At 39.7% G+C, this 25667-nt stretch overlaps 2 protein-coding genes across 14 annotated transcripts in view; one reads left to right on the top strand and one right to left on the bottom strand.

Moving 5' to 3' along the window:
* MIER1 (MIER1 transcriptional regulator) overlaps positions 1-13303 on the bottom strand; it is a 60543-nt gene extending 47240 nt beyond the window's left edge. For 2 of the 13 annotated variants that reach the window (XM_045477768.1, XM_045477771.1), the window contains exons 1-3: positions 13196-13303; positions 11992-12092; positions 9178-9251 (exon numbers count right to left, since the gene is read on the bottom strand). In XM_045477768.1, coding sequence (XP_045333724.1) covers positions 9178-9251; positions 11992-12092; positions 13196-13262 — 242 coding nt within the window. In that variant the 5' untranslated portion in view covers positions 13263-13303. Of the gene's footprint in view, positions 1-7114; positions 7604-7720; positions 7936-9177; positions 9255-11991; positions 12093-12704; positions 12808-12878; positions 12996-13195 lie in introns of those variants that run through there. The other 11 variants (XM_045477775.1, XM_045477776.1, XM_045477773.1 and 8 more) reach the window with 9 other exon arrangements.
* DNAI4 (dynein axonemal intermediate chain 4) overlaps positions 13235-25667 on the top strand; it is an 87870-nt gene continuing 75437 nt past the window's right edge. The window contains 2 exon segments of the mRNA XM_045477767.1: positions 13235-13519; positions 13521-13628. Coding sequence (XP_045333723.1) covers positions 13461-13519; positions 13521-13628 — 167 coding nt within the window. The 5' untranslated portion in view covers positions 13235-13460.

Below are 25667 nucleotides of genomic sequence, written 5' to 3'. Positions count from 1 at the left end.
ACCACCACACAAATTATTACACAGCAAATCAATATTTTAAAATATTAATCTACTTTTATGTCATGCAGTTATGCTTTGCTTCCCAAGTTTAAGCACAATTTCTGTCCAAGGCTACGGCAACGATGACTGTCTTTATCTGGTCCCAGGTTTGCCACTCACAAAGTAGCCTCACAGTGCTGTTTTTCCTTTTTAGTAAACTTCTGAAAATATTGCTGGGCAGAAACAAGAAAATCAGCATTTCTTTCAAATTAGGAGCTTAAGAGAAATGGCTCTTTGAGCATTTAGTTCTTTTTGAACACTCTAATAATTACTCCATTTAACAGTCTTCTGATAAAAAGGGGTTTCTGATTAAAAATGTCATTCTTCTTCTGAATAAAAGGTACATTTTCACAGATGTTAGGTATTGGCAATAACAAAGACATTGAGTTGTGAATGGCGTTTGCAGGTTTTAAAAGGCCTCAAGGGGCACCTGGGTGGCGCAGCCGGTTAGGCGTCGGACTTCAGCCAGGTCACGATCTCGCGGTCCGTGGGTTCGAGCCCCGCGTCAGGCTCTGGGCTGATGGCTCAGAGCCTGGAGCCTGTTTCCGATTCTGTGTCTCCCTCTCTCTCTGCCCCTCCCCCATTCATGCTCTGTCTCTCTCTGTCCCAAAAATAAATAAACGTTGGAAAAAAAAATTAAGAAAAAAAAAAAAAAAAAAAAAAAGGCCTCAAAAAGCACTAACTGCCAATACCATACTGATTGTTGTGTTGTATTGGTAAAGTTATCTATCACTTTAAAGTTCTGAAAAAGGTCCCAAATATTTTCCGTTAATTAAGATACCAAATATTCAGAGGACTGGTATCATTTGTATGGTTAGCTGGTAGAAAGGAGGACACCCAGTATTCAAAGACAGCATTAATGACCATTTTACATCAGAGATACTGGAATGTTTCAAGAACTGTAATTTGACTGATGTGTACCTAGGTTAGGATAGGGAAGGGGAAGTAGGGAGATATGCCTCTAGACATATATTTTAGTATTCCATGTTCAAAATATAATTCCACTGTTTCCATTTGGGCTGGGTGAGTGAGATATTTCTTATAAGTTTATTATACTCAATTAATTTAAAAACTGACCTTTTAGAAAACTGGCATTTGAAAATTTTATACTATACATTACTTTTGTCCCAACTGCAGGCAAAAAAATTATTTTTCAAAGTAAAAGTTCACTATCATAATACAGGAAATTTAAGTACAGAATGTGAGCATTTTTTTATTCAGGTATTTAGAAGAGCAGAACCAGCTTATATTTATATAGTACTACATATTCTCAAATGCATAAAGTTACTTGATCATAACTACATACCTGGCAATAACACCCACTCTGCCAACATCATTTTATAGATTAGCAAACCCAGGGAGATAATGTGACTTGATCCATGGTAAGTGGTGAAGGTGGAACTGAAGTCTACGACCTGAATATTTCTATACCTTCCAAGGGAACAACTATATTAAAAATCTTTTCTCTTTACCTCTTTCCTTCCTCCCCCTTACTTTCTTTCTTTTTTGAATGTTTTTCATCTGTTCAAAGTATATTTAAAATGTGACTGCAAGTTATCATCTGTCATGTCAGACTATTATCTATGTCTATTTAGGAAGTGGTATCTTTAACAATATCTTCCAGAAAAACCTGCGACATCTACCATTAATGATGCACAAATTAGTACCTGTTTAAAACTAGAGCTGTAAAACAGGTATTCATTTGTAACTTTTTTTGTATTTTTAGAAAAGGCACAAACTAGAAAATGCAAATAGTAAAGAAAATTTTTCATTAGAAGTGAAAATGTATTTATGATGCACTCATACATCATTGGTAGAAAAATACAAGTTGGTTTAACCCTTCTAGTGATCATTTTGCTAATATGAAACTATCCTACTGATAAGCCTAAGAAAGCATACCAAGATACATGTTTAACAGTCGTTACCATAAAGTGGTTCATAGCAAAAAGTTGGGAAAAAATTTTCAAGTCTATCATTTAACTAGTTAGAAATGAAATACTGTTCTTCCAAGCAACAAAACACTATTAATCCATTAAAAAGAGACAAGTCTGTTTGTGGTGAATGAGGAAAAAAATGTAAAAAACATTTATTTATTTATTCATACATATATTAGGAGTTAAAAAAAAAAGTAGAGAAGGGGGTAACTTGGGCTGGAATATAAATGACATTTTTTTTTTTCTCCAAAAGTACACACAAAACCCTGTAACAATAGTTATCTCTAGGGAATGGGTTGGGGAGAGAAAGTCTTTTTCATTTTATACCCTTCTATACTATTGGAATTTTCTAACCACTTGTTAGTATTACTGTTTTTTTTTTTTTTTTTTAAGAAAGTCAGAGGAGATTATCTTATGGAATTATAAGCAATTTTCATTTCCTTCCTCTACTTTTAGATTTTTAAGAAAACCTATTGCTAGCCACTTTTTTTTTTTTTTTTTAACAAATGTATCATTTAGAAAAATAACCTAGTTTTCTTTTAGGTGCATACATAATTATCTGAGACAGAAACCATAACTAGACAGTCACACAGAGTATGAGTAGGCTAAATCAAATTAAAAAATGAACAGCTGACTTTTATATCTTCACCACATATATGATTTAGTTGATCAAGTTGCTAATACTTGTAACAAATATTAAATGCCTCAGATATCTTCAAATGTGTCTCTAGAACACGGTAATCTAGAATATAACCATTTAAAAAAAAAAGGTAAAAATGAAGTAATCAGATTCATATATTCCAGGCAATCAAAAGCATATTTTCAAATAAACATAACTGTCTGAACTAATTTCTCCCCTCAAACTACTTCCACCACCATTTCTTTGTTACCATCACCTACTTAATAATATAGACGCTGCTAACTAAATCAGAGGTTCTCAAGTGATGGGGATAGAAGCCAGGAAGGAGTTAGATGCCCCTCCTCCAGGTGGAGAAAGCAGGGAAACTGTGCTCACCATTTCTCTTCCTCTGGGGATAGAAGCCAGGAAGGAGTTAGATGCCCCTCCTCCAGGTGGAGAAAGCAGGGGAACTGTGCTCACCATTTCTCTTCCTCCATACAAAACTAAGTCACTTAACTTTCCCCTGAAGAATTTGGGGGCATAAAAAAGATTAAGAAAGTCGTGTTGGTAAAACTAGCAAATTGACTACAGTAGTAATAACTCAGAGAATGAATTGCTATTATTAAGCACTAGGAATTCAGAAGCCTAGGTTCCACTCTTAATTGTGCCACAGCCTAACTGCACAACTTAGGACAAATTGCATCAACTCTGCTCAGTTTCATTTTCTCTAAGTAAGATTTAGATATCTTCTAGTTCAATTTCCTTTGAGATCTAAGTTCTTTACTTTTATTATAAACTGCTCAAAAGACCTAACACTACCAAGGAATACTTAGCTAAAGGGATGGGATATGTTTAACAGCCTCTTCTGAAAATTTTTTTTAAATCTAGGACCTTTAGAAAAAAATCTCAATTTGCAAAAAGCTTTTTTGGGGGTGCTACTTTATGAATTTCCTATCTACACAAACATAATTTAACAGTCATTCTTATAAGCCATAGAATAAGTCAAACAGAATGGGTCCCAGGTGATGACTGGTACTTGAACAGTTTTATCACTGCAATGAATTTTGAAACCATTTGCAAATCTTTTGAAACATACAGGGACTCAAGCTAACTTCAAGCAAGAAATTTCTATACAGGTGATTACTTTTCTATTTTTACTAATCAGTTTCTTATGGCAGTGTTTGTTTTCTTTTTTTTTTTTTTTTTTTAATGTTTATTTTTAAGAGAGAGAGTGCAAGCAGTGGAGGGGCAAAGAGAGAGGGGGACAGAGGATCCAAAGTGGGTTTTGTGTGAGCCCAATGCGGGGCTCAAACTCACGAACCAAAGCAGAAGATCATGACCTGAGCCAAAGTTGGACACTCAACTGACGGAGCCACCCAGGCATGCCAGTGTTTTATTTCTGATTTGAAAAACTGATTACTCTCCTGTAGAAAAATTCTCTAAAAGTAATCGACTTTTATATATCCTCCAACCAACCTTTTCTACCTTATCAAGCACTTTATCACTCCTTCTGAATTAAACTTTATTAGATTCTCATACATTTATCCAGAGTCTTACTCTGGATAAATCCTAAATACACTCAAGTATAAACACCAAAAAGTTCATTACCACTATAGAGAATTATTTAAGGCCTAAATCTACTGCAGTGAAACAAGTTTTTTTTAGAATAGAGATTAACACCATCAAGAAGAATGGTCAAGATGATCCTATTTCCTTAAAAAATGAAATCCAAATACACTAAAACCCACTAAGCAAGGAGTGTGTTTTCAAGAGAAATAAATGAAGATGTGACAGTGAATAAACAGATTATGTATCGGTTTTGAAAAGGTTTAAATACTTAAAACTAATATAGAAAAGTAGGTTCATTAAAATCTTCTTCTCTTTATATGATAGCAATATGACCTAGGTGAAAAGATAGGTCTTACACTATGTTGTAACTTTTCCCCCCCCCGGAAAAGAAAAGTCCCATATGTGTTTACAAACCCTGAAATAACAGACAAATTGTTCATTCCCAAAGGTCCCTGTACCACATTCCTTATAAAACCCAAAGGATCAACTATTTCTTCCTCTTATTCTTTCTTTCTCGTTGCCTTTGTAAAACTGCAACTACCCTGTAATTTCCTTCCTTTAAGTGTAACTAGGAGAACCTCCTTTTAGAAGGTTGATAAGTAATTTTAAGGGATAAAAAACAATGAAAAATATTACTAAAAACCTATTAAGAAAAAGAGTATGTGCCATTTCTTCTAAGCACATTAAATATGTTTTTAATGTTAGCACGATTTGAGGAACCATTAAACACATACTTCCTACTTATAGACTGCCTAGGTGATCAGATCAAATATGAAAAAATTAGTATATTCTATTCACATCTAAATCAATTTGTATTCAAGAATTAAACACTTTTCTGGAAAAACAAGGTAAAGTCATTCTCCTATGTAGGAAATAACAACAACAACAACGAACCTAGAAGCATAATATTGACATTTTTCTCTGGAGACATGCTTCTTCAATAACCTGTTTTCCCCTCAGATTTATCAAATAAATGTATATTGTTGCTTTGCATTTTCTGTTATTTTACCAGTCAGCTTCAATGCTCAGGTCTACTTAACCAAAAGTGCAATAGCACATTTGATTTATTCTACCAGATGCTTTATACTGGCATCACAAAGAATGAATCTCCTGAGTGCCCATATAAAAATAAAAGCAAGCACTTCTCCATCTATGTTTTAAAAATAACTAATCTCTAAAATCATCCTAATTACTAAAATATTGAAATCAGAACAATACAAACTAATTTTACTTTTCACCTCTTCACCTGTTTAGGTATTTTGTAGGACACAGATGAATGAAGGTTTCCCCATTCTTCTAAATTCACTAAAAACAAAACTATCCAACACTAAAAGATGAATTTTTTTTTTAAAGATTTCAGGTCACTAAATAAATTCACTGAACACAAAGTTCAGGTTTACTCTTCTTGAAATTGAACCATCCATGCGTTCCTTACTGAACATGAGAAATCCATTCTCCAAGTAATGCAATTTTTAAGAAAACTAAAACTTGAAAATATTAGGAAATGATTAGTGACTCAAAATATTGCTTTTCCTCTCTTATGATACAACCATCTTTAATTTCTAAAACAAGAATATTAATATACTCCTATTTACATATTGAGTTTTCAGTGTGCTGGGCAATTAAAATTTCTGGGCGAAGCTTTCTAAACTTAAATTTCACTGTATTTTCAAAAACAAAGTTATTTTCCTTCAATAATAGCTTGCCTTAAAATAGGACTACAAAACTTAAAGCTTAAGTCATTGTGAGCAGCACCGTGAGGGAAGAAACCACATAACCTATTACAGTACACTGCTGCTTATCTAAGAGGCATTCACTGAAAGGGGGAATCCACTGAAGGCTATTTAACAAAATGTAGGTAAATCCAGCTACATACAACCCCTTCCCCAACTTACACATGAAAAAAGGAACACTTAAAAATCTTACCAGGACTAAAATTCCTTCACCCCAGTGGAATGAATCCAGTCACATTTAAATGAAATACAAAGTACTAGGTTTTCTCCAACTCATGTGCCTTGAAATACAATTCTTTAACCACAAAGAACAAAAGAAATGGAAATAAATCTAAGATCTAAATTTAGTTTTAAATCAAAAGTATTAAATGTTTTTAAAAGATTACTAGCAGTGAAGACTCCTGCTACAGTGAATCAATCTCCTCTTCCTTTAACAGCAAATACTCCACTACAAAAGTACAAAGCCAGTTTCCGTAAGGAAAGCAGAAGGGGCAACCTAAGAGCAATTCCACAAAACAGCTAACTTTCAGGTCCCTCCACTCAACAGGTATATGAAAAAGCGTCCAAATTAATATTTTTCCATAATCTATATTTCAGTATCCCAAATTTAAAGTATTCACCTAACTCACCACTGACTTCATACAGCAATTAATGAAGACAAATATTGGGGACTGGATGGTAAGAAAATTTTTTTACCTATTCGTGAATTTGGGGATGTCTGAGCCCATGAAAACGGTAATTCACACAGAAGAAATGCCTTATCAATCATTTAGTGAGGCTCTCACTCAAAGTAGACTTAAAACTCCAAATACTATCACTTCCTGAACTCTAGGGGGTAAGGAATAACGAATTTTTCCGAGGGTAAGGGGGGGAAAAAAAGTATTAAAAAAATCCGATGTTTAAAGGTTTAAATCAGAAACAAAAATTCAAATCTCCAGAGGCGTTAACACTAAGTTTCAATGAATCACAACAGTGGTTATTTGCCACGATTTGAGGCCCCAAAATATAAAACAATTACCACCGAGGAAAGGGGGCTTTGGTTAACTCGTTTACTGGAAAAAAAGGGGGGGGGGGACCAACAAAAAAACCTCCCATAAAAGGGGGAAAAAAGACAATAATAGATAGCCTTGATAGGAAAGGGGGGGGGATGCCTGGAAAGTGAAGAGGGGGAAAGGTAGAAAGCAACTCTTCCGAAACATAAAGAGAAAAAAAGGTTCTACCTTCGGGAGGAATGGAACTGTTCCGTAGATTCAGGGGGATTCCCCCAACCTAAAGGGCCGGATCGCGACAGGCTACGTTTATTTCTCCACGCTCATCTTAGCTCCATGAGAAAATGAGAGTTGAAGGCCATTCTGCCTTACGTTTTCCCCATCAACACGGACTGGATGTCAGTAGCAAACGGGTGGGGGTGACACGGAAGGGCGCAACAGCATCTCGGTGAAGGAGGGAAGAAACTTCGCAAGAAGAGGAAGCAGCAGCTCCTCTCTCTTGGCCCCTAGCACCGGCCGGCGAAGTTGCGCCACCGGCGCCCCTGCCTGGAGGGCGCCCACTCGCCCTCGCCCCTCTCCGCACGCACTACCACGCAGCACTCGACCCTTCAAACTGCCCCCGAAGTCCAACTACGCCTCCGCTTCCTCCTACCCCCGGACCCATCCCAACTAAGTTCCAAGGAAAGCTCCCGCCCAGAGCGCGGCCTGTTCCGGACAACAGGTGGGCAGTGGCGCCAGCAGGGCTGGGCCTCTCCTAGCCAGGCCCACTCCACTCCTCCCCGGCCAGGGCCCGGGGCGCCCGGCTCCGGGACGGGGAGGGGGAGCTCGCTCCCTTACCTCCGCCATATTTGCCGTACTGACGGGTCACATCTCCGCGGCGGCCGCAGCTGGGTCACGGCCAGAACCCGGATGTGAGAGTCGGCAACGGGACTCCAGCCGCCGCCGCCGTCTCTACCGCTCCCGCCGCCGCTGCCTCGGCGGGAACGCGCAGGAGCCGCCCGAGCGCGCCCACCACACCCCACTCCGCCCCCTCGCGGCGCCCCGGCCGAGCTGGACTGGAGGGAAAAAGCCTGAGCGCGCGCAGGAGCAGAGGCGGGCGCGCGCGCGCGCGGCCCCGCGGAAGCCTTCCCCGGGAGGAGCGCGGAGGGGGCGGAGTCAAGGTGGGTGTGGGGGGTAGGTGGGCTTCTCCGCGCAGGGCGCCTCCCCTGCCCTTAGCGGATCCGCGCCTCCAGCTGAAGGAGAGGGCTCTAAGGGACCAGAGAGGTCAAGGGAAAGTGCCCAGAAAACCGTGTCCAGCATTCACATCGCAGGGGAAAAGATACGTTACATTCTACATGTAGGCCTTTTTCGAAGAGCATTTGCTGAAAACGGATGTTGCTGTGATGCAACAACGGCAAAGGCACAAAGTAGTGCGCTTTGAAAGCGGTTGTCTCTTGATAAGTATTTCTCTCTCCGTTGATTCCCGACGGGAAATGTAAAATCCCACATCCCCAAACCTTAGAGGTCAGAGATTAAGGGACTGTGGATAGGTAGTCTGCCATCCTCACATCTCATCTGCTTTTCCTCACACGCTTCCTGAGATGCCAGGAGCAACATAATTGTGCAATGTTTGAATTTTGCACAACTGGAGAAAATTTCAAAATGCGAAATACTGAAAAGCTGCTCTTTGATAGATATAAATAATCTCCGACTTGACTGCAGAGAGGGAAAACCTGCTTATTTGCAATGCCTGAAATGCCTACAGTTTGAAAGTTTATTTTAAAATACTGGCCTAGAACTGCCAATTGGCCTTGAAACCAATTCTAATGACTGCAGGGTCAATGACTGCAAAATAACAAACATGTTTCACTTCCATTACTAACGCAGATACTGGCTAATACAAAGGTGATATTAAAACATGCACTAACACATTTTACTAAACCAGGAGTTTAAGTCTTAATTTCAAAAAGCCCGTTTTCCCTCAAATGTTCAAGGGTTTTTAATGCAATTTCAAAAAACGATTGCCCATATCAACCAGTTCAGTATAAAAAGTCATTCCTTCCAAATGTGATGCCAGCACTATAATATACTGCATAAATGTGCACATACACAGTTTTTCTTTTATACTTCACTTACAGTGCAACATGGGCTGTTTGCTTAAATTTGTATTCCCTTAACAGTCTAGACTCTATTAACCAGTTTCCTTTTTCCAAAGATTCAACATTAACTTGAAATTCTTATGTCCAATAATAATTTGTGCATGAATAACTTGTGCATTTATAGGTATATGAAGCTGCTAAGCGAAAGGACATTACCTGGTAATTTGACAGGAAAAGAGTCCACAGACAGTCTGTAAACCAATTAAACATAAACATCTGATGCACATTTTCTACTGAAAGAAAAGCAAGGGAAAGAAGAGAAAGGAAAACTTTAAGGTTCCCAAATCTACAAACAATTTTTACTGTACAGTATTTTCATTTTATTTTTTTTTAGAATACTTATACAAAAGTGTTTTTCAGGATTCCTTGGGGGAATAAATATTTTAGCACAGGTATATAGAAGTACACTACTGAATTACCTTAGTCCTTTGGACTCAAAATAAAAGTCATTTTTTGAAAAGTCAGTTTGTGTTTAAATAGTTTTCACTTTGAGACACTTGATGGAAACAGCTGAAGGCAAAGAACAACTGATGTGCACAGACCTGAGGTGGGTAAAGACAGAAATCAGGGGCCCAGAGGTAGAAACTCAGGCTTTACAATACCATGGGGATAAAGGAGTGTTTTCCATTTAAATACCAAAGTTAATATATGAAATTTAGCTGGTTCACAAAAAGAAAAATTTTTTAAAAGTGTTGTCAAAATGCAAAGTACAGGAATAACTTGCTTAAGTCCGTTTAGTCTTTGATTCTTCAGTTCAACCTCAACAAAAACATCCCAATTGTGATTATAAAGCTGGGGATCATGGTCCCTTAAGCTACTGAAATTGTCAGGAAAATCTGAAATTGTCAGGAAAATCCCATCTAGGAGATATCTGAATGGATATACCCCTCTTATTGATAAATGACTTTTAAGTTTATTAATAATGTGTATCATTTTTACTAATTATAAGTGGCATTATCGTTTAGGGGAAAAATTCCCTCTACATTTTTCTCCTTCCCTTTTTAAAAAAAATGTGAATTCAGTGATTTTATTTTTTTTTTAGGTTCAGATATTCTAAAGATAAAAAGAAATGCCTGCAACATTATAAGTCATTTGTAACACATTACTCCTGAATTCAGCATGGTTTTACTCCCATTTTATTCTTGTGATACACTTATCTTTCAAAATTTTAGGAACCACCTTGAGGAAAGCAAAGTCTTTCTCAAAAACTCTTGCTTACCTCCTCAGTAACAAATATGTAAAAATTAACTTTTCATTAGCCACAGAATCTTAGTGTCTTTAGTCAATTTCTACCCTGTCCAGGTAGGAATCTCTCATTATGTCTCCCCACTACCAGGCTTTTCTGCCTATGCTAAAACACCTCCAATGACTGATGAAGACACTGCTCTTTTCAGACAAAGCTCTATGTTTGGAACATTGTTTTATTAAACCAGAATCTATCTCCTAGTTACTTCCATCCATTTCCCTGAGTTTTTCAGCACTTCGGATTAATTCAATAGATGTCTTCTTTGTATTTAAGTGCAAGCAATCAATATTTATACTTGGAATAACAAAATATAAGTCTTCGATGCCTATTGATACTAGAAGAGCTAAAAACAAGACATGACAGAGTTAAAAGTATGAGAATATTCACTAATACCTATGAGCTGTTTAAAATCATTAGTTTATATTACGTGTTAATGTGATGTCCAAAATGATAGCTCTGTTACATCATGTAGTAAAATGTTTAAAGTTAAACTAAAAAGTGTGGTTAATTCCAATTTTAGGTGAGGTTTGTGGCTAATGTCCCAAAACAAAAAAAAATCTCTATACAAAGCCTGAATAAATGCCTCTTTAGCTCCCATTCCCCACCTACAAGCTTCATTATTTTCAGGCAAACTAACATTAACTTTCACCACGTTGAAACTTCTCAAAACTGTTATTATATTGGGAAATTATTTTTAAACAATTTACTGAATACTCCATTAAAAAGTTATTAAACATTTTTTATAGAAGTTATAATACACACACACACACACACACACACACACACACACACACACACACGGGAACCCTTCAGTTAGTATTCTCCTTTAACAAAAGCATTTTAAGGTCACAATTTTACTTCAACCAGTACCTTAAACTGACCAATAAATAAACGTCTCTGGCAATTTACATATACCTAAGAAATATAACCTGTTATTCAGTACCAATACCTGATGCAAATGTAAGTACTATATATCCATACTACATAAACAAAATGTTATGCAACTCAGGTACCTTTCAAAATGCTCCAAGAAAATATCTATAACAGTTTACTCTAGGGCTGTTTGAATGAAACAGATGAATGCAGCGCATTCAAAACGCTAACAACAAATTCTCTACCTAACAAATTTCAGAGTCCATGAGTCCCTTTTGAGATTATTTGGTAAACTATTTACTAAAATTTTTATTTAAAAGTGACAACCTACACATTATGTGCAGGTAAAAATTTATGGATAGCTACCAATTTGGTTGAAAATACCTAAATATCAAAAAACTTAAAATGCCATTTTAGATAAATTGAGAGTTTACCTTTACTTTAGTAGGCAGAATGCAGGTTACAAAGCAGTAATGCATTACATTCGGAAGCCCCACAGCTATGCAAGAATCAGCATCATCTTTTTGTTAGTTTGGTTTTTATTATTAACCCCACCTCAAAACACTTACATAGCCTTTTGGTTCTTCAAAGGACAGTCTTGTTTTTTTTCACAATTTTTACATAGAGTTTTACCGGGCGACCCCTTTTATCAGATTATCACAAACTGATTTTTTTCTTAATAGTCCTAATATTGTCGACATGTTATTTTTATCTCACCCGAACTCTGGAAATTATTGGCCCATCATCAGTTCTCAAACACTGGAATATACAGGAAGAGTAATGTAATATTTATATTACTTGAGGGAGTTTGGATTTTCCCTCCCTTAATATCCAAGTGTGCCCCTGCCTACCAGCATCACATCCGTCTTGTCTGCATTGAACCTCAACCAGTTGGTTCTTAACCACGTCCGAAACTCAGCCAGGCACTGGGAGAATCGAGCCACCACACCATCTGGATCAAAGGAAAGAGAGCCTCAGTAGTAATGAGACCAGAGATGATGATACCGCAAGCTCACCATGTCTCTAATGCTCAACCTCTCATTTTTAAAAAGATGGCCAAGAATTAGGACAAGGATCCCATGACAATTTTAGGAAAACATTAATGGGCCTTGGGTCATGCCATTTGTAAAGAAATAAAAGCGACCCAATAAATAGGTCGCCTCACTCCATCCATGATTGAAGAAAGAAGGTTCGTTCAGTCAACTCCACGTCATCTGGGCTAAGCGGCCCCAGTAGACGGGTGAGTCTGTAACTACACAAGCTTTTCTGCAAAATTAAGAGTTTTAGCGTTGGAGGAAGCTTTAAGGATAACTGGGGCCCAGAGAGGGGTAGTGACTCGCCCAAGGTCACACAGCAAACGAGGACCAGAAATGGGCTCCCAGCCAGGGATCTTTCCAAGAAAAGCTGTAAAAACAAGGCCATTTCAAGGAGGGGGAGGCATCTGTCCCCAAGGATCTTCCCATCGGGCAGGAGAACCTCGTTCTTTCATATTAATGCCCTCTTCAGTCTTCCTGCCCTCCCTCATTCCCTTCAAAAAGGGCGGCTTGCCCAGGACCCTGCTCACCACGGGGACTGCAGTGCGAGCAGAAGCCTCCCAAGGGAGGGCTGGGACCGAACCCGGATCTACAGGGGAAAAGAGGCGGAGCCACAGGGGGATGGTCAGCTTAGCCCCACCCCGACCGAATTCGGGAGCCGACAGGAGAAAGGGGCGGAAGCGAACTGCGCGAGACGAACTCACACCGCAGCGGATTCCCAGCGCACCGCGGCCGCCGGGGAAGATCCGCGCCGCCGCCACCGCCAAAGCAAAAGACCGGGCTGGGAGGGGGTGGGCTGTGGCGGACAGCTGCGCATGCGCCCAGAGGGGCGACGCACTCGGGGAGGGGAAGCGGGCCGGGCGCGTTCTCTCTCAGCCCCTCCCCGGAAGTTAAGGGTCTTCCGGGCGGTACTCTACGGTGGGGGAGGGGAAGGAGAGAAAGGGGACCGAGGACACTTTAGGAGCCCCTCATCCCAATCAGGACTAGGAGAGGAGAGATGGTTTACGGAGGCTGCACTTACAGCCGCTGCCGCTGCTGCCGCCGCCACCTTCACTGCTGCCGCCACCGCCTGAAGAAGCCCCATCCATCCGCCTGCAGCCGGGGAGACTCAGAACCTGGGAGGGGCCTGGGGCCCGGGCCGCCCGCCTCCTTTTTCTAGCCGTCGTCCGGGGCTTCCTCTTGCTCCACCAACCCTCTGCCCTCCCCTCCGCCTCCGCCCTCCTCCTCGGTCTCCAGCCGCCAGCCAACCGCGCGGCCGCTTGTTGAGCCAGGGTTCCTCCGTCTCCATGACGCCCGGCAAACATTCCCGAGCCTCAGCCAGAGCCGCTAACGCCGAGGGTTGGGGTACAGGGACTCCAGAAGCAGCCAGGGAAGGGGTGGCCCACCACTCCACAGCCTGTCGCAACCATGCCTATTTCTCCAGCAAACAGCCGCAAGCAGCAGAACCTCTGGTTGTAAGTTCCGGCGCTAATCTTCCTGGGTCTCGGAGGAAGCCCCTTTAGATCCAGTCTCTTAGTGCGTCTGGGTTCAGTCATCCCTCGAAGCTCTCGTACCGCAGTGTCGCCTTCCGTGGCCTAGTACAGCCTTTTTGAACCCCCTACTGCTGTGCTTGCTCTACGGGAAAGACCTACTTTGTTTAGAACCGCTCCTCCTCCTAGCATTCCTGGGGTGGTTTTTCCGGTCTGCCGGGTCAAGCTTGTTGCCCCCATTCAATCCTCAGCTTCAGTGAGCCAGAGGACTGAACTTTACTAATGCTTTGTCGTCGAAGTTTTTTCCTGCGTCCTCATGCTATCGTGCTTTTAAAACCCATTCCTGATAATGTTCTGCCATTTCTGCAACACTTGAACGAGAGGTTGGAGAAGAGCACACAACTCTGTGGACTTGTTTCGCTTACAACTTCAAATGGTTCTTTAGTGCTGCCCAGCAATTGCACTAAAGTTTTCTGATTCATCCATTCTCCCACACTTTGGACCACTTTTGTTCTCTTCTCAGACCTTCAGCATCTCTCCTCCAATCTCCACTAGCTCAGCTAATCTTTCTTTAATAGAACTTGTTGAAAGTTCTTGGGGGGGATCCTTACATTCTCTCCAGAATATGGTTCTCAGGGTCTTTTTCCATTCCACCACAACACCAAAATAGTTTGCGTGAAGGTCAGCAATAGGCGTGCATCCAAATGCAATGGCCATTCCTCAGTTTCTTCTTAACCCTCCTACTTCTCAAGTTTTGAATCACTTCGTTTGGTTTCTTGGACACGAGCCCTCCCTAGTTCTCTCTTTGGTTTATGGCTACTTGTTTTCAAATTACTTTGCTGGTGGTAACTTTTCTTCTTTTTATATCTAAATACTGGAGTGTTGCTGGGGTCAGTTTTTAAACACCTTTTTTTTTCACTATTGCGTTATGCCTTTAAAAATCACCTATATACTAATGACTCACAAGTTTATATTTCTAGCCAGCACCTCTTCCAAAATCCAGACTTTAAAAAAATCAATGTCTGCACTTAGAAGTTAATAGGCATCTCCAAATTTATATGCAAAACTAATCCCCCCCCAACCCCTTATATATTTTGCAGTCTTTGACATTACAGTAAATGAGAGTTTCCACTCTTCCAATTACACAATAAACAACCTTGGAGTTTCCCTTGACTTCATTAATGCCCCACTCCATCAGCAGATTCTATCATTTCTACCTGCAAAATAAATCGAGACTACCTCCCTAATGTAAGTCCCTATCACGTCACAGTAACCACCTAAATGGTCTTCTAATACCCCAAACTTAGTAATCACTTTGGCTCTTCTCAAAACCCTCCAGTTTTTCTATGTGAGTAAAAAGCTCATGTCATTACAGACCCACAGGATCTCACCTTGGACCCTTTCCTTTGGCTCATTGTTTCACAACAATGTAAGGCACACTATTTTCCCATTTTAAGGCTTATGCATTTGCTGTTCTTTGGTATATTGCACCCCCAGTTAGTCTCATGACTCACATTTCCTTCACGTGTCACCTTAACAAAAAATCCTTCTCAGGGCGCCTGGATGGCTCAGTCAGTTAAGCGTCTGACTTTTGATTTCAGCTCAGGTCATGATCTCATGGTTCATGGGTTCCAGCCACAAGAGGTTTCTCGCTCTCTCTCCCCTTCTCCCTCTCTCCTGCCCCTCCCCCACTTATGTGCACGTTCTCTCTCTCTCAAAACTAAAACATTTTTTTTAATCCACCTGTCATAAAATAATAATATTTCTAATTACCAGTATATCCAGTTCCTCAACCTTGGGTAAACTTATCCATAAAACTTATCCCTCCTTGGTATATGATACACTTTTTCATTATTCCGTCTTCACCCAAATTGTCGAACTCCATGGAGCAGGCATTTTTGTTTTGTTCACTGCTATTGCCTTCAATGAAGAAGGCACTCAATAAGTATTTGCTGACTGAACCTAATATTTGTTACTGCTCATCCTGTCTGATTTTTGTTTTACTTGTAGGTATGGAAATCTGAAAGTAAAATTGTGTTGAATTCATGTGAATTTTTTTAAAAAGTCTTGTAACTCTCATAGTAGCTGAGAGGATTAGAAAAATTCTCTTGGGAATTTCTTACATAATAACAAATTCGTAGGAAATTACCTATTAAGGAAAGAATCAGGTGGGAGATGGGAAGTAGTATAATCTTCATTTTTTGAGATAGCCAGATTACCCAATTAAAGCAAAATTTCATAGACTTTAAAGTTTACAACCATTGGTTTGACCAGTAACCAATGTTATTTCTCATCTTTCTCCTTTTAGGACTTAATCCTGAACTTGAAAAGAATCTCCTAAAACATGTATTTACCAATTTTCCATTTTCTCACTCCAGTTTTTCCTATATTAGATCTTTTCTATTAGCTTAGCAATGTGAGCAATCTCCTTTCATGGTAAAAACAACCACTCTCTCTTCAACGCTTTTATCCCACTTCTCTGCCTAGTTCCTCCATTCTCCTTTCTTACATGTTCATTCATTTCCTTTTGATTCTTTCTTGGAGTTTTCATGTTATCCACTTTTTCTATTAGAGTCCTCAGCATATTTTTTTAAGTTTATTTATTTATTTTGACAGAGAGAGAATCCCAAGCAGGAAGAGAATCCCAAGCAGGCTCCACGCTGTCAGCACAGAGCTCGTTGTGGGGCTCAATCCCACAAACTGTGAGATCATTACCTGAGCCAAAATCAAGAGTTGGACCCTTAACTGACTGAGCTACCCAGATGCCCCTAGAGTCCTTAGCATATTAATCATAATTATTTTAAATTCCTATTCTTGACAATTCTGAAATCTCTGCCATATCTTAGTCTGGCTGTAATGCTTGCTTTGTTTTTTCAGACTGTTCTTTGTCCCTTTGATATGCTTTGTAATTTTTTGTTGAAAACGAACATGTTGCATCAGGTAATATGAACTGAGGAAAATAAGCCTTTAATGTCAGATTTTGTGTTTATCTGACCAGAAATTGGGCTATGTGGTGGGTGTTTGAGGCTTCAATTTCCTCTGGTGTCCTTGTTTTTGTCTCCTCTGTTTCTTCGGTTTCCCTAGAGACTCCTTCATAGAGTCTGAGCCTTGCATTTCTTCCCATTCCAGTCCCCTGTTACTGTACAGGTGACCTCTTGGTGTGGTGATAAGATGTTGGGGGGAGAGGAAGTGTTCTATAATCCCATGATTAGTCTTAGTCTTTTAGTGGGCGTTTGTCCCTTCACTGTGACCTTCATAAGTGTTTCTCAGATTTTTTTTCCTTAGGTGGAACAAGAAGTCTAGAGGGTCTTGGAGTTGTGTATTTCCTTCCCCCCACATTGGTTAGGCTCTGATAAAATAGTTTTCCTTGAGGGCAGGCCTTTGTTAAGGAAAACTGAACATTCTGAGTATATTTTAGAATAGTTATGCCCTATCTCCCTGCTGAAATTATTAGGGAGTTTTTCTCTGATCATCCCAAGAGCCCGATGAGTCTCATGGTGGGCCTCCGTGTGAGGCTGGGCCCTCAGGAATTTTTACCTTTCAAATTAGTCTACACTCAGTCTCCAGCAATTAGTCAGTTATCCTTTAAGTTTTCCTACCATTTGCTGGCCCTAGTTGCAAAGTTTCTACTCTCAGTAAATTGTGATTCTCTGTTTTCTCCTGCCTGTCCAACTTTCAGGCCAGTGGTTTGCCTATAAACTAAATGATGGATCTGAAAAGCCTGTTGATTTTCAGTTTGCTAAGCTTTTTTCTTGTTATAAAAATAAGATTGATGACTTTTGTGGTCTTTACATGTTGGACCAGAATATCTATGTTCACTTTTCAACCCTTGCAATCTGTTGTCTCCATTTCTGTACAGAAACTATTCAAAGGTCAATAATGAGTTATCTAAAGGTTTCAAAAGTCACCAAATTCAATGGGCTTTCTTAACTTCTACCTCTCTGCAGCATCTGACAGTATTGATCTTCCTCAATAAATTTAAGTTATCCCTGAACTTTACTGCTTCAAATACCTCTTTTCTGATTTCTTTTACTATCTCCAGTTTCTCCCCTTGGTTCTATTACCTTCTTTTTATGCCTTTAGGTTTTTATTTTGGGACTCAGTTCATTTCTTATCATCTCCGTACAGAGATTCTCAAATCTGAATCTCCAGCTTTCACTTCTATTCCTTAAAATTCACTTTACTCTTGCATTTTTAACTGCTACCAGATGGCTCCATCAAGATATCACTGATATCTAATATGAACATGTCTACAATTTAACTTCTTATTGTGTTTTAGAAGTGAAGAGTAAGTAATTTAGGGGCACCTGGGTGATTCAGTCGGTTAAGTATCTGACTTCAGCTTAGGTCATGATCTTGCAGTCTGTGATTTTGAGCCCTGCATCGGGCTCTGTGCTGACAGCTCAGAGCCTGGAGCCTGCTTCAGATTCTGTGTCTCCCTGTCTCTCTGCCCCTCCCCCGCTCACACTCTATCTCTCTGTGGCTCAAAAATAATAAATAAATATTAAAAAAAAAGAAGTGAAGACTAATTTAATCATCACCTTAACTCAGTGAGATAGGTACTATTATTAACCTTAATTTACAAATAAACAGATTAATAGCCTCTGAATTATTGGATGAGTTTGAGCATTTAAATTGACCTTTGAGGGGCGCCTGGGTGGCTCAGTCGGTTGAGTGTCCGACTTCAGCTCAGGTCATGATCTCACGGTTCATGAGTTCGAGCCCCACGTCGGGCTCTGTGCTGACCGCTCAGAGCCTGGAGCCTGTTTCAGATTCTGTGTCTCCCTCTCTCTCTGACCCTCCCCCGTTCATGTTCTGTCTCTCTCTGTCTCAAAAATAAATAAACGTTAAAAAAAATTTTTAAATTGACCTTTGAGTTTTAGTTTTCTTATTTGTAAAACATGACTATTAAATATCTTACAAGTTATTATAAGAATTGAACTAGAGAATATAGATGGAAGTTCTTTGAAATTTAAAATTTAAGTAGTATTGTTATTATCTGTTACCAATTCTGATCAGTTCTGTATCTGCTGTCTTTTAAGGGTGCCTGAGTTATGTTTTAATCAGGTATGTAAGACACTTTGACAGGGAAATAACTATTATGAGGGGAGAAATTTTTTTAAATACTCATGGATCCCTAGAAACAGGATACATGGCATGCCATGCCACACAGGGGACCACATGGGAAAGCACAAGAGCCAGTCTGGAGGTAGAACAAGCAAGAAGAAATATGGGCATGAACCTTTATTGTGGTTTCTGTGGGAAGAACATACAAAGCAGAATAAGCAGGTTTACAATGAGCTCATTTAAATAATTTCAGAAGGCTCTGGTTATAGGGACTATCTCTAATTGTCTGATTCCTGTCCCAAGGGTGATTAGGGCAGGTGGATAGTGGCCTAGAGAATGAGATCTCCGTGACAGCCTGATAAAGGTTGTTAAGGGTTTAGGCTCTGGATTGGTTGGTTTGCATAAGGGTGCTTATAAGTGAGCCCTTACTGTGTATAGGCATCCATTAGCCTTGGGAGGGGCATTCCCTCCAGGATGAACAAGTTCTTAGATGTCAAAGCATCAAAATGCAAAGATAAAAAGACATGCTTAATACATGGTATATGTTGTATTTGTTTTATTTCTACATCTGCCACCTGTGTTAAACCTTGATTGCTTCTCACTTGGACTATTCCCATAGCATCTTAACTAATGATCTTACTTCTAGTATGTGCTGCATAGAGCTAAATTTTTCTGAAGCATAGTTTAAGTCACTTTACTCTTATGCTTAAAAACCTTCGAAGACACTCTCTTGCTTGTGTAGAAAATTCCAGACTTAGCCTGGCTGTTTTACTTTTATAAAGGTTAACTTTGTTTTCCTTCATGTATTTAATTGAATCATTTAAGATTCCCTGTATATACCACATGCTTTTCTACCTTCATTGTTCACAAAGATTTTTCCTCAGGGTGCATTTTTCATCTTGCTCCAATGCCTTTGTCCCCCTTCACCTCCACCTGCACCAAACACAAACACACATTTATATGCACACCCCAAATATGTCTTTGGAATCCCACTTAACAATTCAAGACCTAACTCAGATGTCACTCATAATTTCTCTGTTCAAACCTTTCAGCCAAAGTCATCTTAATACAACTCTCATTTCATCTTCTGTGTACTTCTTTTGAGAGAAATACAATTTTGTACTTGCATTATAATCATATACACATTTTATTTCTTTTATTAGACTATAAGTTCCTTAGGGTCTATATCTGATTCATATTGTATCTTTGCCAGTGTTTAGCACAGGGCCTTATGTATAGCAAGTGTTCTATAAATAACTGGAATGAATGGAAGAAATTTATTTGGTTTAGGTTGGGATTACCATCATTTCAAGAATGAAATCCTGTCATTTGCAGCAACGTGGATAGAACTGGAGGATATTATGCTAAGTGAAATAAGTCAGAGAAAGATACATATATGTTTTTACTCATGTGGAACTTGAGAAAGTTAACAGAAGACCATGGGAGAAGAGAAGGAGAAAAAATAGTTACAGAAAGGGAGGGAGGCAAACCATGAGACTCTTAAATACAGAGAACAAACAGGGTTGATGGGGTGGGGGAGGAGGGCGGGAAAGAGGGGAAAATGGGTGATGGCTATTGATGAGGGCTCTTGAGATGAGCACTGGGTGTTGTATGGTTGTATGTAAGCGATGAATCATGGGAATCTACCCCCAAAACCAAGAGCACACTGTATACATTGTATGTTAGCCAACTTGACAATAAATTACATTAAAAAAAAATTACCATCATCCCATTAAACTAAGAAGGGGCTAAAACAGAAACTTTTTCACAAGCCACACCTACTTTTCTTTTTGTGGTTATTTCATAGTGAGATTTGTGTATATGTAGTATGTTTTTAATGTCATTTGCCTCTGTTTACATGGAAGTGATCATCAGGAGTTCTTTCTACAGATACCAATTGAATGCCTTACATTTTTCAGTTATTGCCCTACATAATGAAGTTACAAGAGTCAAAACAAACTAGGTCCCTGCTTCAGGAAACTCTAGAATGTGCAGCTGTACATGACCACTTGTATTATGACTCTATTTTCAGGTGTAGTGGCTTTCAAAGTGGTTACCTCTTCCTGAAATCTCAAAGTGGTTATCTTCTCTAATTTGCCTCTATTGAAATATCTATTTTCTTTTTTTTTTTTTTTAATTTTTTTTTTTCAGCGTTTATTTATTTTTGGGACAGAGAGAGACAGAGCATGAACGGGGGAGGGGCAGAGAGAGAGGGAGACACAGAATCGGAAACAGGCTCCAGGCTCTGAGCCATCAGCCCAAAGCCCGACGCGGGGCTCGAACTCATGGATCGCGAGATTGTGACCTGGCTGAAGTCGGACGCTTAACCGACTGCGCCACCCAGGCGCCCCTGAAATATCTATTTTCTAATGTAGTTAGAGACATACCACAGATTTTTTTAAGTGTTAATTTTTCAGAGAGAGAGAGAAAGTACGCATGTGTGTGCAAGCAGGGGATGCGTAGAGCGAGAGAGGGGGACAGAGGATCCGATGCAGGATCCATGCTGATAGCAGAATGCCAGATGTGGGGCTTGAACTCACAAACCATGAGACCATGACCTGAGGTGAAGTTGGACCCTTAAACCAACTGAGCCACCCAGGTGCCCCATACCATAAATTTCTAACATAATTGGCTACAGGTACTTCTTTTAATTTCTTTCAAAAAGTGGTCTGTATTTTCTGATTGCCTATCAGGCAGAGTGCTAATAGCTGGACCTGAAATTGTGGACATGATAAACATGGTTCCTTCCCATAAAACTTAGAATGTGGAGATTTGGGGGATCACTGATAATGCTCTCATAAGATCCCAGTGACTACCTAATTGATAGATATAACATCATTCACTAATTCCTTTCTATTGGGGTCCTATGGGGAATAAAAGAGGAAGAACTGATTTATGAGTAAGTGTGATATTTCATTATGCATCTATTCAGTTTGAGATGTCTTATAGATATTTAGCTAGAGCCACCCAGTAGGCTGGTAAACATCTGAGTATGAAGATTGAATGTTTTGAGTTAGATATAATGATTTATTCAACAAATATTTATTAAGCAGCTACTGTGTGTTGAGTACTATTGTAGGCATTAGGGATATAGCAGGGAACAAAACAGACTCAAATTTAAAAAAAAATTTTTTTTTAATTTTTTATATGAAATTTATTGTGAAATTGGTTTCCATACAACACCGAGTGCTCATCCCAAAAGGTGCCCTCCTCAATGCCCATCATCCACTTTCCCCTCCCTCCCACCCCCCCATCAACCCTCAGTTTAGTCTCAGTTTTTAAGAGTCTCTTATGGTTTGTCTCTCTCCCTAACTTTTTTTTTTCCTTCCCTTCCCCCTCCCCCATGATCTTCTGTTAAGTTTCACAGGATCCACCTAAGAGTGAAAACATATGGTATCTGGCTTTCTCTGTATGACTTACTTCACTTAGCATAACACTCTCCAGTTCCATCCACTTTGCTACAAAAGGCCATATTTCATTCTTTCTCATTGCCAAGTAGTATTCCATTGTGTATATAAACCACAATTTATCCATTCATAGGCTCTTCCCATAATTTGGCTATTGTTGAAAGTGCTGCTATAAACATTGGGGTACAAGTGCCCCTATGCATCAGCACTCCTGTAGCCCTTGGGTAAATTCCTAGCAGTGTTATTGCTGGGTCATAGGGTAGATCTATTTTTAATTTTTTGAGGAACCTCCACACTGTTTTCCAGAGCGTCTGCACCAGTTTGCATTACCACCAACAGTACAAGAGGGTTCCCGTTTCTCCACATCCTCGCCAGCATCTATAGTCTCCTGATTTGTTCATTTTAGCCACTGACTGGCATGAGGTGGTATCTGAGTGTGGTTTTGATTTGTATTTCCCTGAAGAGGAGTGACGTTGAGCATCTTTTCATGTGCCTGTTGGCCATCTGGATGTCTTCGTTAGAGAAGTGTCTATTCGTGTTTTCTGCCCATTTCTTCACTGGATTATTTGTTTTTCGGGTGTGGACTTTGGTGAGCTCTTTATAGATTTTGGATACTAGCCCTTCGTCTGATATGTCATTTGCAAATATCTTTTCCCATTCCGTTGGTTGCCTTTTAGTTTTGTTGATTGTTTCCTTTGCTGTGCAGAAGCTTTTTATCTTCATGAGGTCCCAATAGTTCATTTTTGCTTTTAATTCCCTTGCCTTTGGAGATGTGTCAAGTAAAAAATTGCTGCGGCTGAGGTCAGAGAGGTTTTTTCCTGCTTTCTCCTCTAGGGTTTTGATGGTTTTCTGTCTCACATTCAGGTCCTTTATCCATTTTGAGTTTATTTTTGCGAATGGTGTAAGAAAGTGGTCTAGTTTCATTCTTCTGCATGTTGCTGCCCAGTTCTCCCAGCACCATTTGTTAAAGAGACCGTCTTTTTTCCATTGGATATTCTTTCCTGCTTTGTCAAAGATTACTTGGCCATACTTTTGTGGGTCCAATTCTGGAGTCTCTATTCTATTCCATTGGTCTATGTGTCTGTTTTTGTGCCAATACCATGCCCAAGCTGTCTTGATGATTACAGCTTTGTAGTAGAGGCTAAAGTCTGGGATTGTGATGCCTCCCACTTTGGTCTTCTTCTTCAATATTACTTTGGCTATTCGGGGTCTCTTGTGGTTCCCTACAAATTTTAGGATTGCTTGTTCTAGCTTTGAGAAGAATGCTGGTGCCATTTTTAATTTTTTTTTTTAAATCTTTATTTATTTTTGAGAGCGAGAGAGAGGGACAGAGCACAAGCAGAGGAGGAACACCGAGAGAGGGAGACACAGAATCTGAAGCAGGCTCCAGGCTCTGAGCTGTCAGCACAGAGCCCAACACGGGGCTTGAACTCATGAACTGTGAGATCATGACCTGAGTCAAAGTCAGATGCTTAGCCAACTGGGCCACCCCGGTGCCCCTGAACAAACCCAAATTTTTACCCCCATGGAACTTAAATTCTATAGAGTGGGGAGACAGCTAATTCATAAGATACATAAGTAAAAGATGCATTATGTTGTATAAGTCCTATGGAGAAAAATAAAGCAAGGGGATATGAAATATTTAAGAGGAGGAGTATTTGACATTTTAGATAGAGGAGCCAGGGAAGGTCACACTAAGAAGGTGATTTTAAGTAAAGACCTTCGAAGAAAGGATGCTAAACATGTTTATTTATTGGGAAAAACATTTCAGGTAAAGAGGATAGCAAGGACAAAGGCTCTGATAAGGAAATATGCCTGCCAATATCAAGGATGCCATTGTGACTAGAGTAAAGTATATAAGGGAGAGAATATTGAACATAAAGTCAGAGACCTAACTGGATGCATGTAGGACTTTTTAGGTCATAGTGAGGACTTAGGCTTTTACTCTGAATGAGATGGTAAATAAATGGAGGGTTTTAAGCAGAGCAGTGACATGATCTAATTTGTGTTTTAAGGGATCACTCTGTTTGCCTTGTGGCGAATGGACTTCAAGGGACTAATGTTAAGCAAGAAGATGAGTTAGAAGGCTACTGCAACAATCCAAGAGAGATAGGATAGTTATTTGTACCAGGATGGTGGCAACAAGGAAGATAACAAAATGGTTGGATTTGGGATATATTTTGAAGTTTTTTCACCTGAGCAACTGAAAGAATCACATTATCTTTGACAAAAAGAGAGGGAGACTGCAAGAGAAGTAGGTTTGTTGGACAGGTGAGGGCGAGATTGTCAGAAGCTCAATTTTGGACATGCTAATTTTGAGTCTGAGATGTCAAGTAAGGAGATGGGTATATAGGTCTAGGGTTCAGAGGATATAGGTACAGTTAGAGATATATATTTGGGAGTCATTATCATATAGATGGTTTATAAATCATGCATTGGATGAGTTCACCTAGGCTATGAGTATAGACAGAAATAGGAAGAGCCCAAGGATGAACACTGCAGAAAAAGTAGAAGGAAAACCGGATAAGGAAAGTGTCCTGCAATCCAAGTTAAAAAAAAAAAAAGTCAAAGAACAAAGAAGGAGCAGTGTAAATTCTGTTGGAAAGTAAGATGAGAACATTGGCATTAATATTGTGGAAGTGACTGGACCTCGGTAAGCGTTCTTTTGGTGGAATGATAAGGGCTAAAACCTGACTGGATCAGGTTCAAGAGAGTATAAACGGAGGGATATTAGAAACAAAAAGTATAGGGGTGCCTGGGTGGGTCAGTCAGTTGAGCTTCCCACTCTTGATCTCAGTTTGGGACATGGTCCCAGGGTTGTGGGATCAAGCCCTGCATCAGGCTCTGCACAGAGTGTGGAGGCTGCTTACGATTCTCTCTCCTTCTGCCCCTCTCCCTTACTCACACGTGCTCTGTGTCTCTCTCTCTCAAATAAATGAATACATTAATTAATTAATTACTTTATTAAAAAAAGAGAAACAATAAGTACAGATTCTTCTTTCTTTTTTTTTTTTTTTTTTCAACGTTTATTTATTTTTGGGACAGAGAGAGAGCATGAACGGGGGAGGGTCAGAGAGAGAGGGAGACACAGAATCGGAAACAGGCTCCAGGCTCTGAGCCATCAGCCCAGAGCCCGACGCGGGGCTCGAACTCACAGACCGCGAGATCGTGACCTGGCTGAAGTCGGACGCTTAACCGACTGCGCCACCCAGGCGCCCCCAGATTCTTCTTTCAAAGGAGTTGCTATAATTAAAGGAAAGATGAATGAATGGTAACTGGAGAGGTAGATGGAATCAAGAGAAATTTTTTAAGATAAGAAAAGAATAGCATGTTTATATGCTGAAAGGAATAATCCAATAGACTGAGAAAAGTTTATGATGCATGAGAGAATTACTAGAGCAATGTCCTTGAATAGGCAGAAAGAAATGGAATTTAGTACAGGAGTAGAGAAATTGACCTAAGCTGGAATCAGGTAATTTGTCCAGAGTAGGAAGAGAAAAATAGAGAATGTAGACATAGATATAGACAGGTGCATAGTTGTGACCGTGGC

This window comes from Leopardus geoffroyi, chromosome C1, assembly GCF_018350155.1.
Source record: "Leopardus geoffroyi isolate Oge1 chromosome C1, O.geoffroyi_Oge1_pat1.0, whole genome shotgun sequence".
NCBI lineage: Eukaryota > Metazoa > Chordata > Mammalia > Carnivora > Felidae > Leopardus > Leopardus geoffroyi.
Note: the sequence above shows the minus strand (reverse complement) of the source record. Positions and strands in the feature narration are given on the sequence as shown.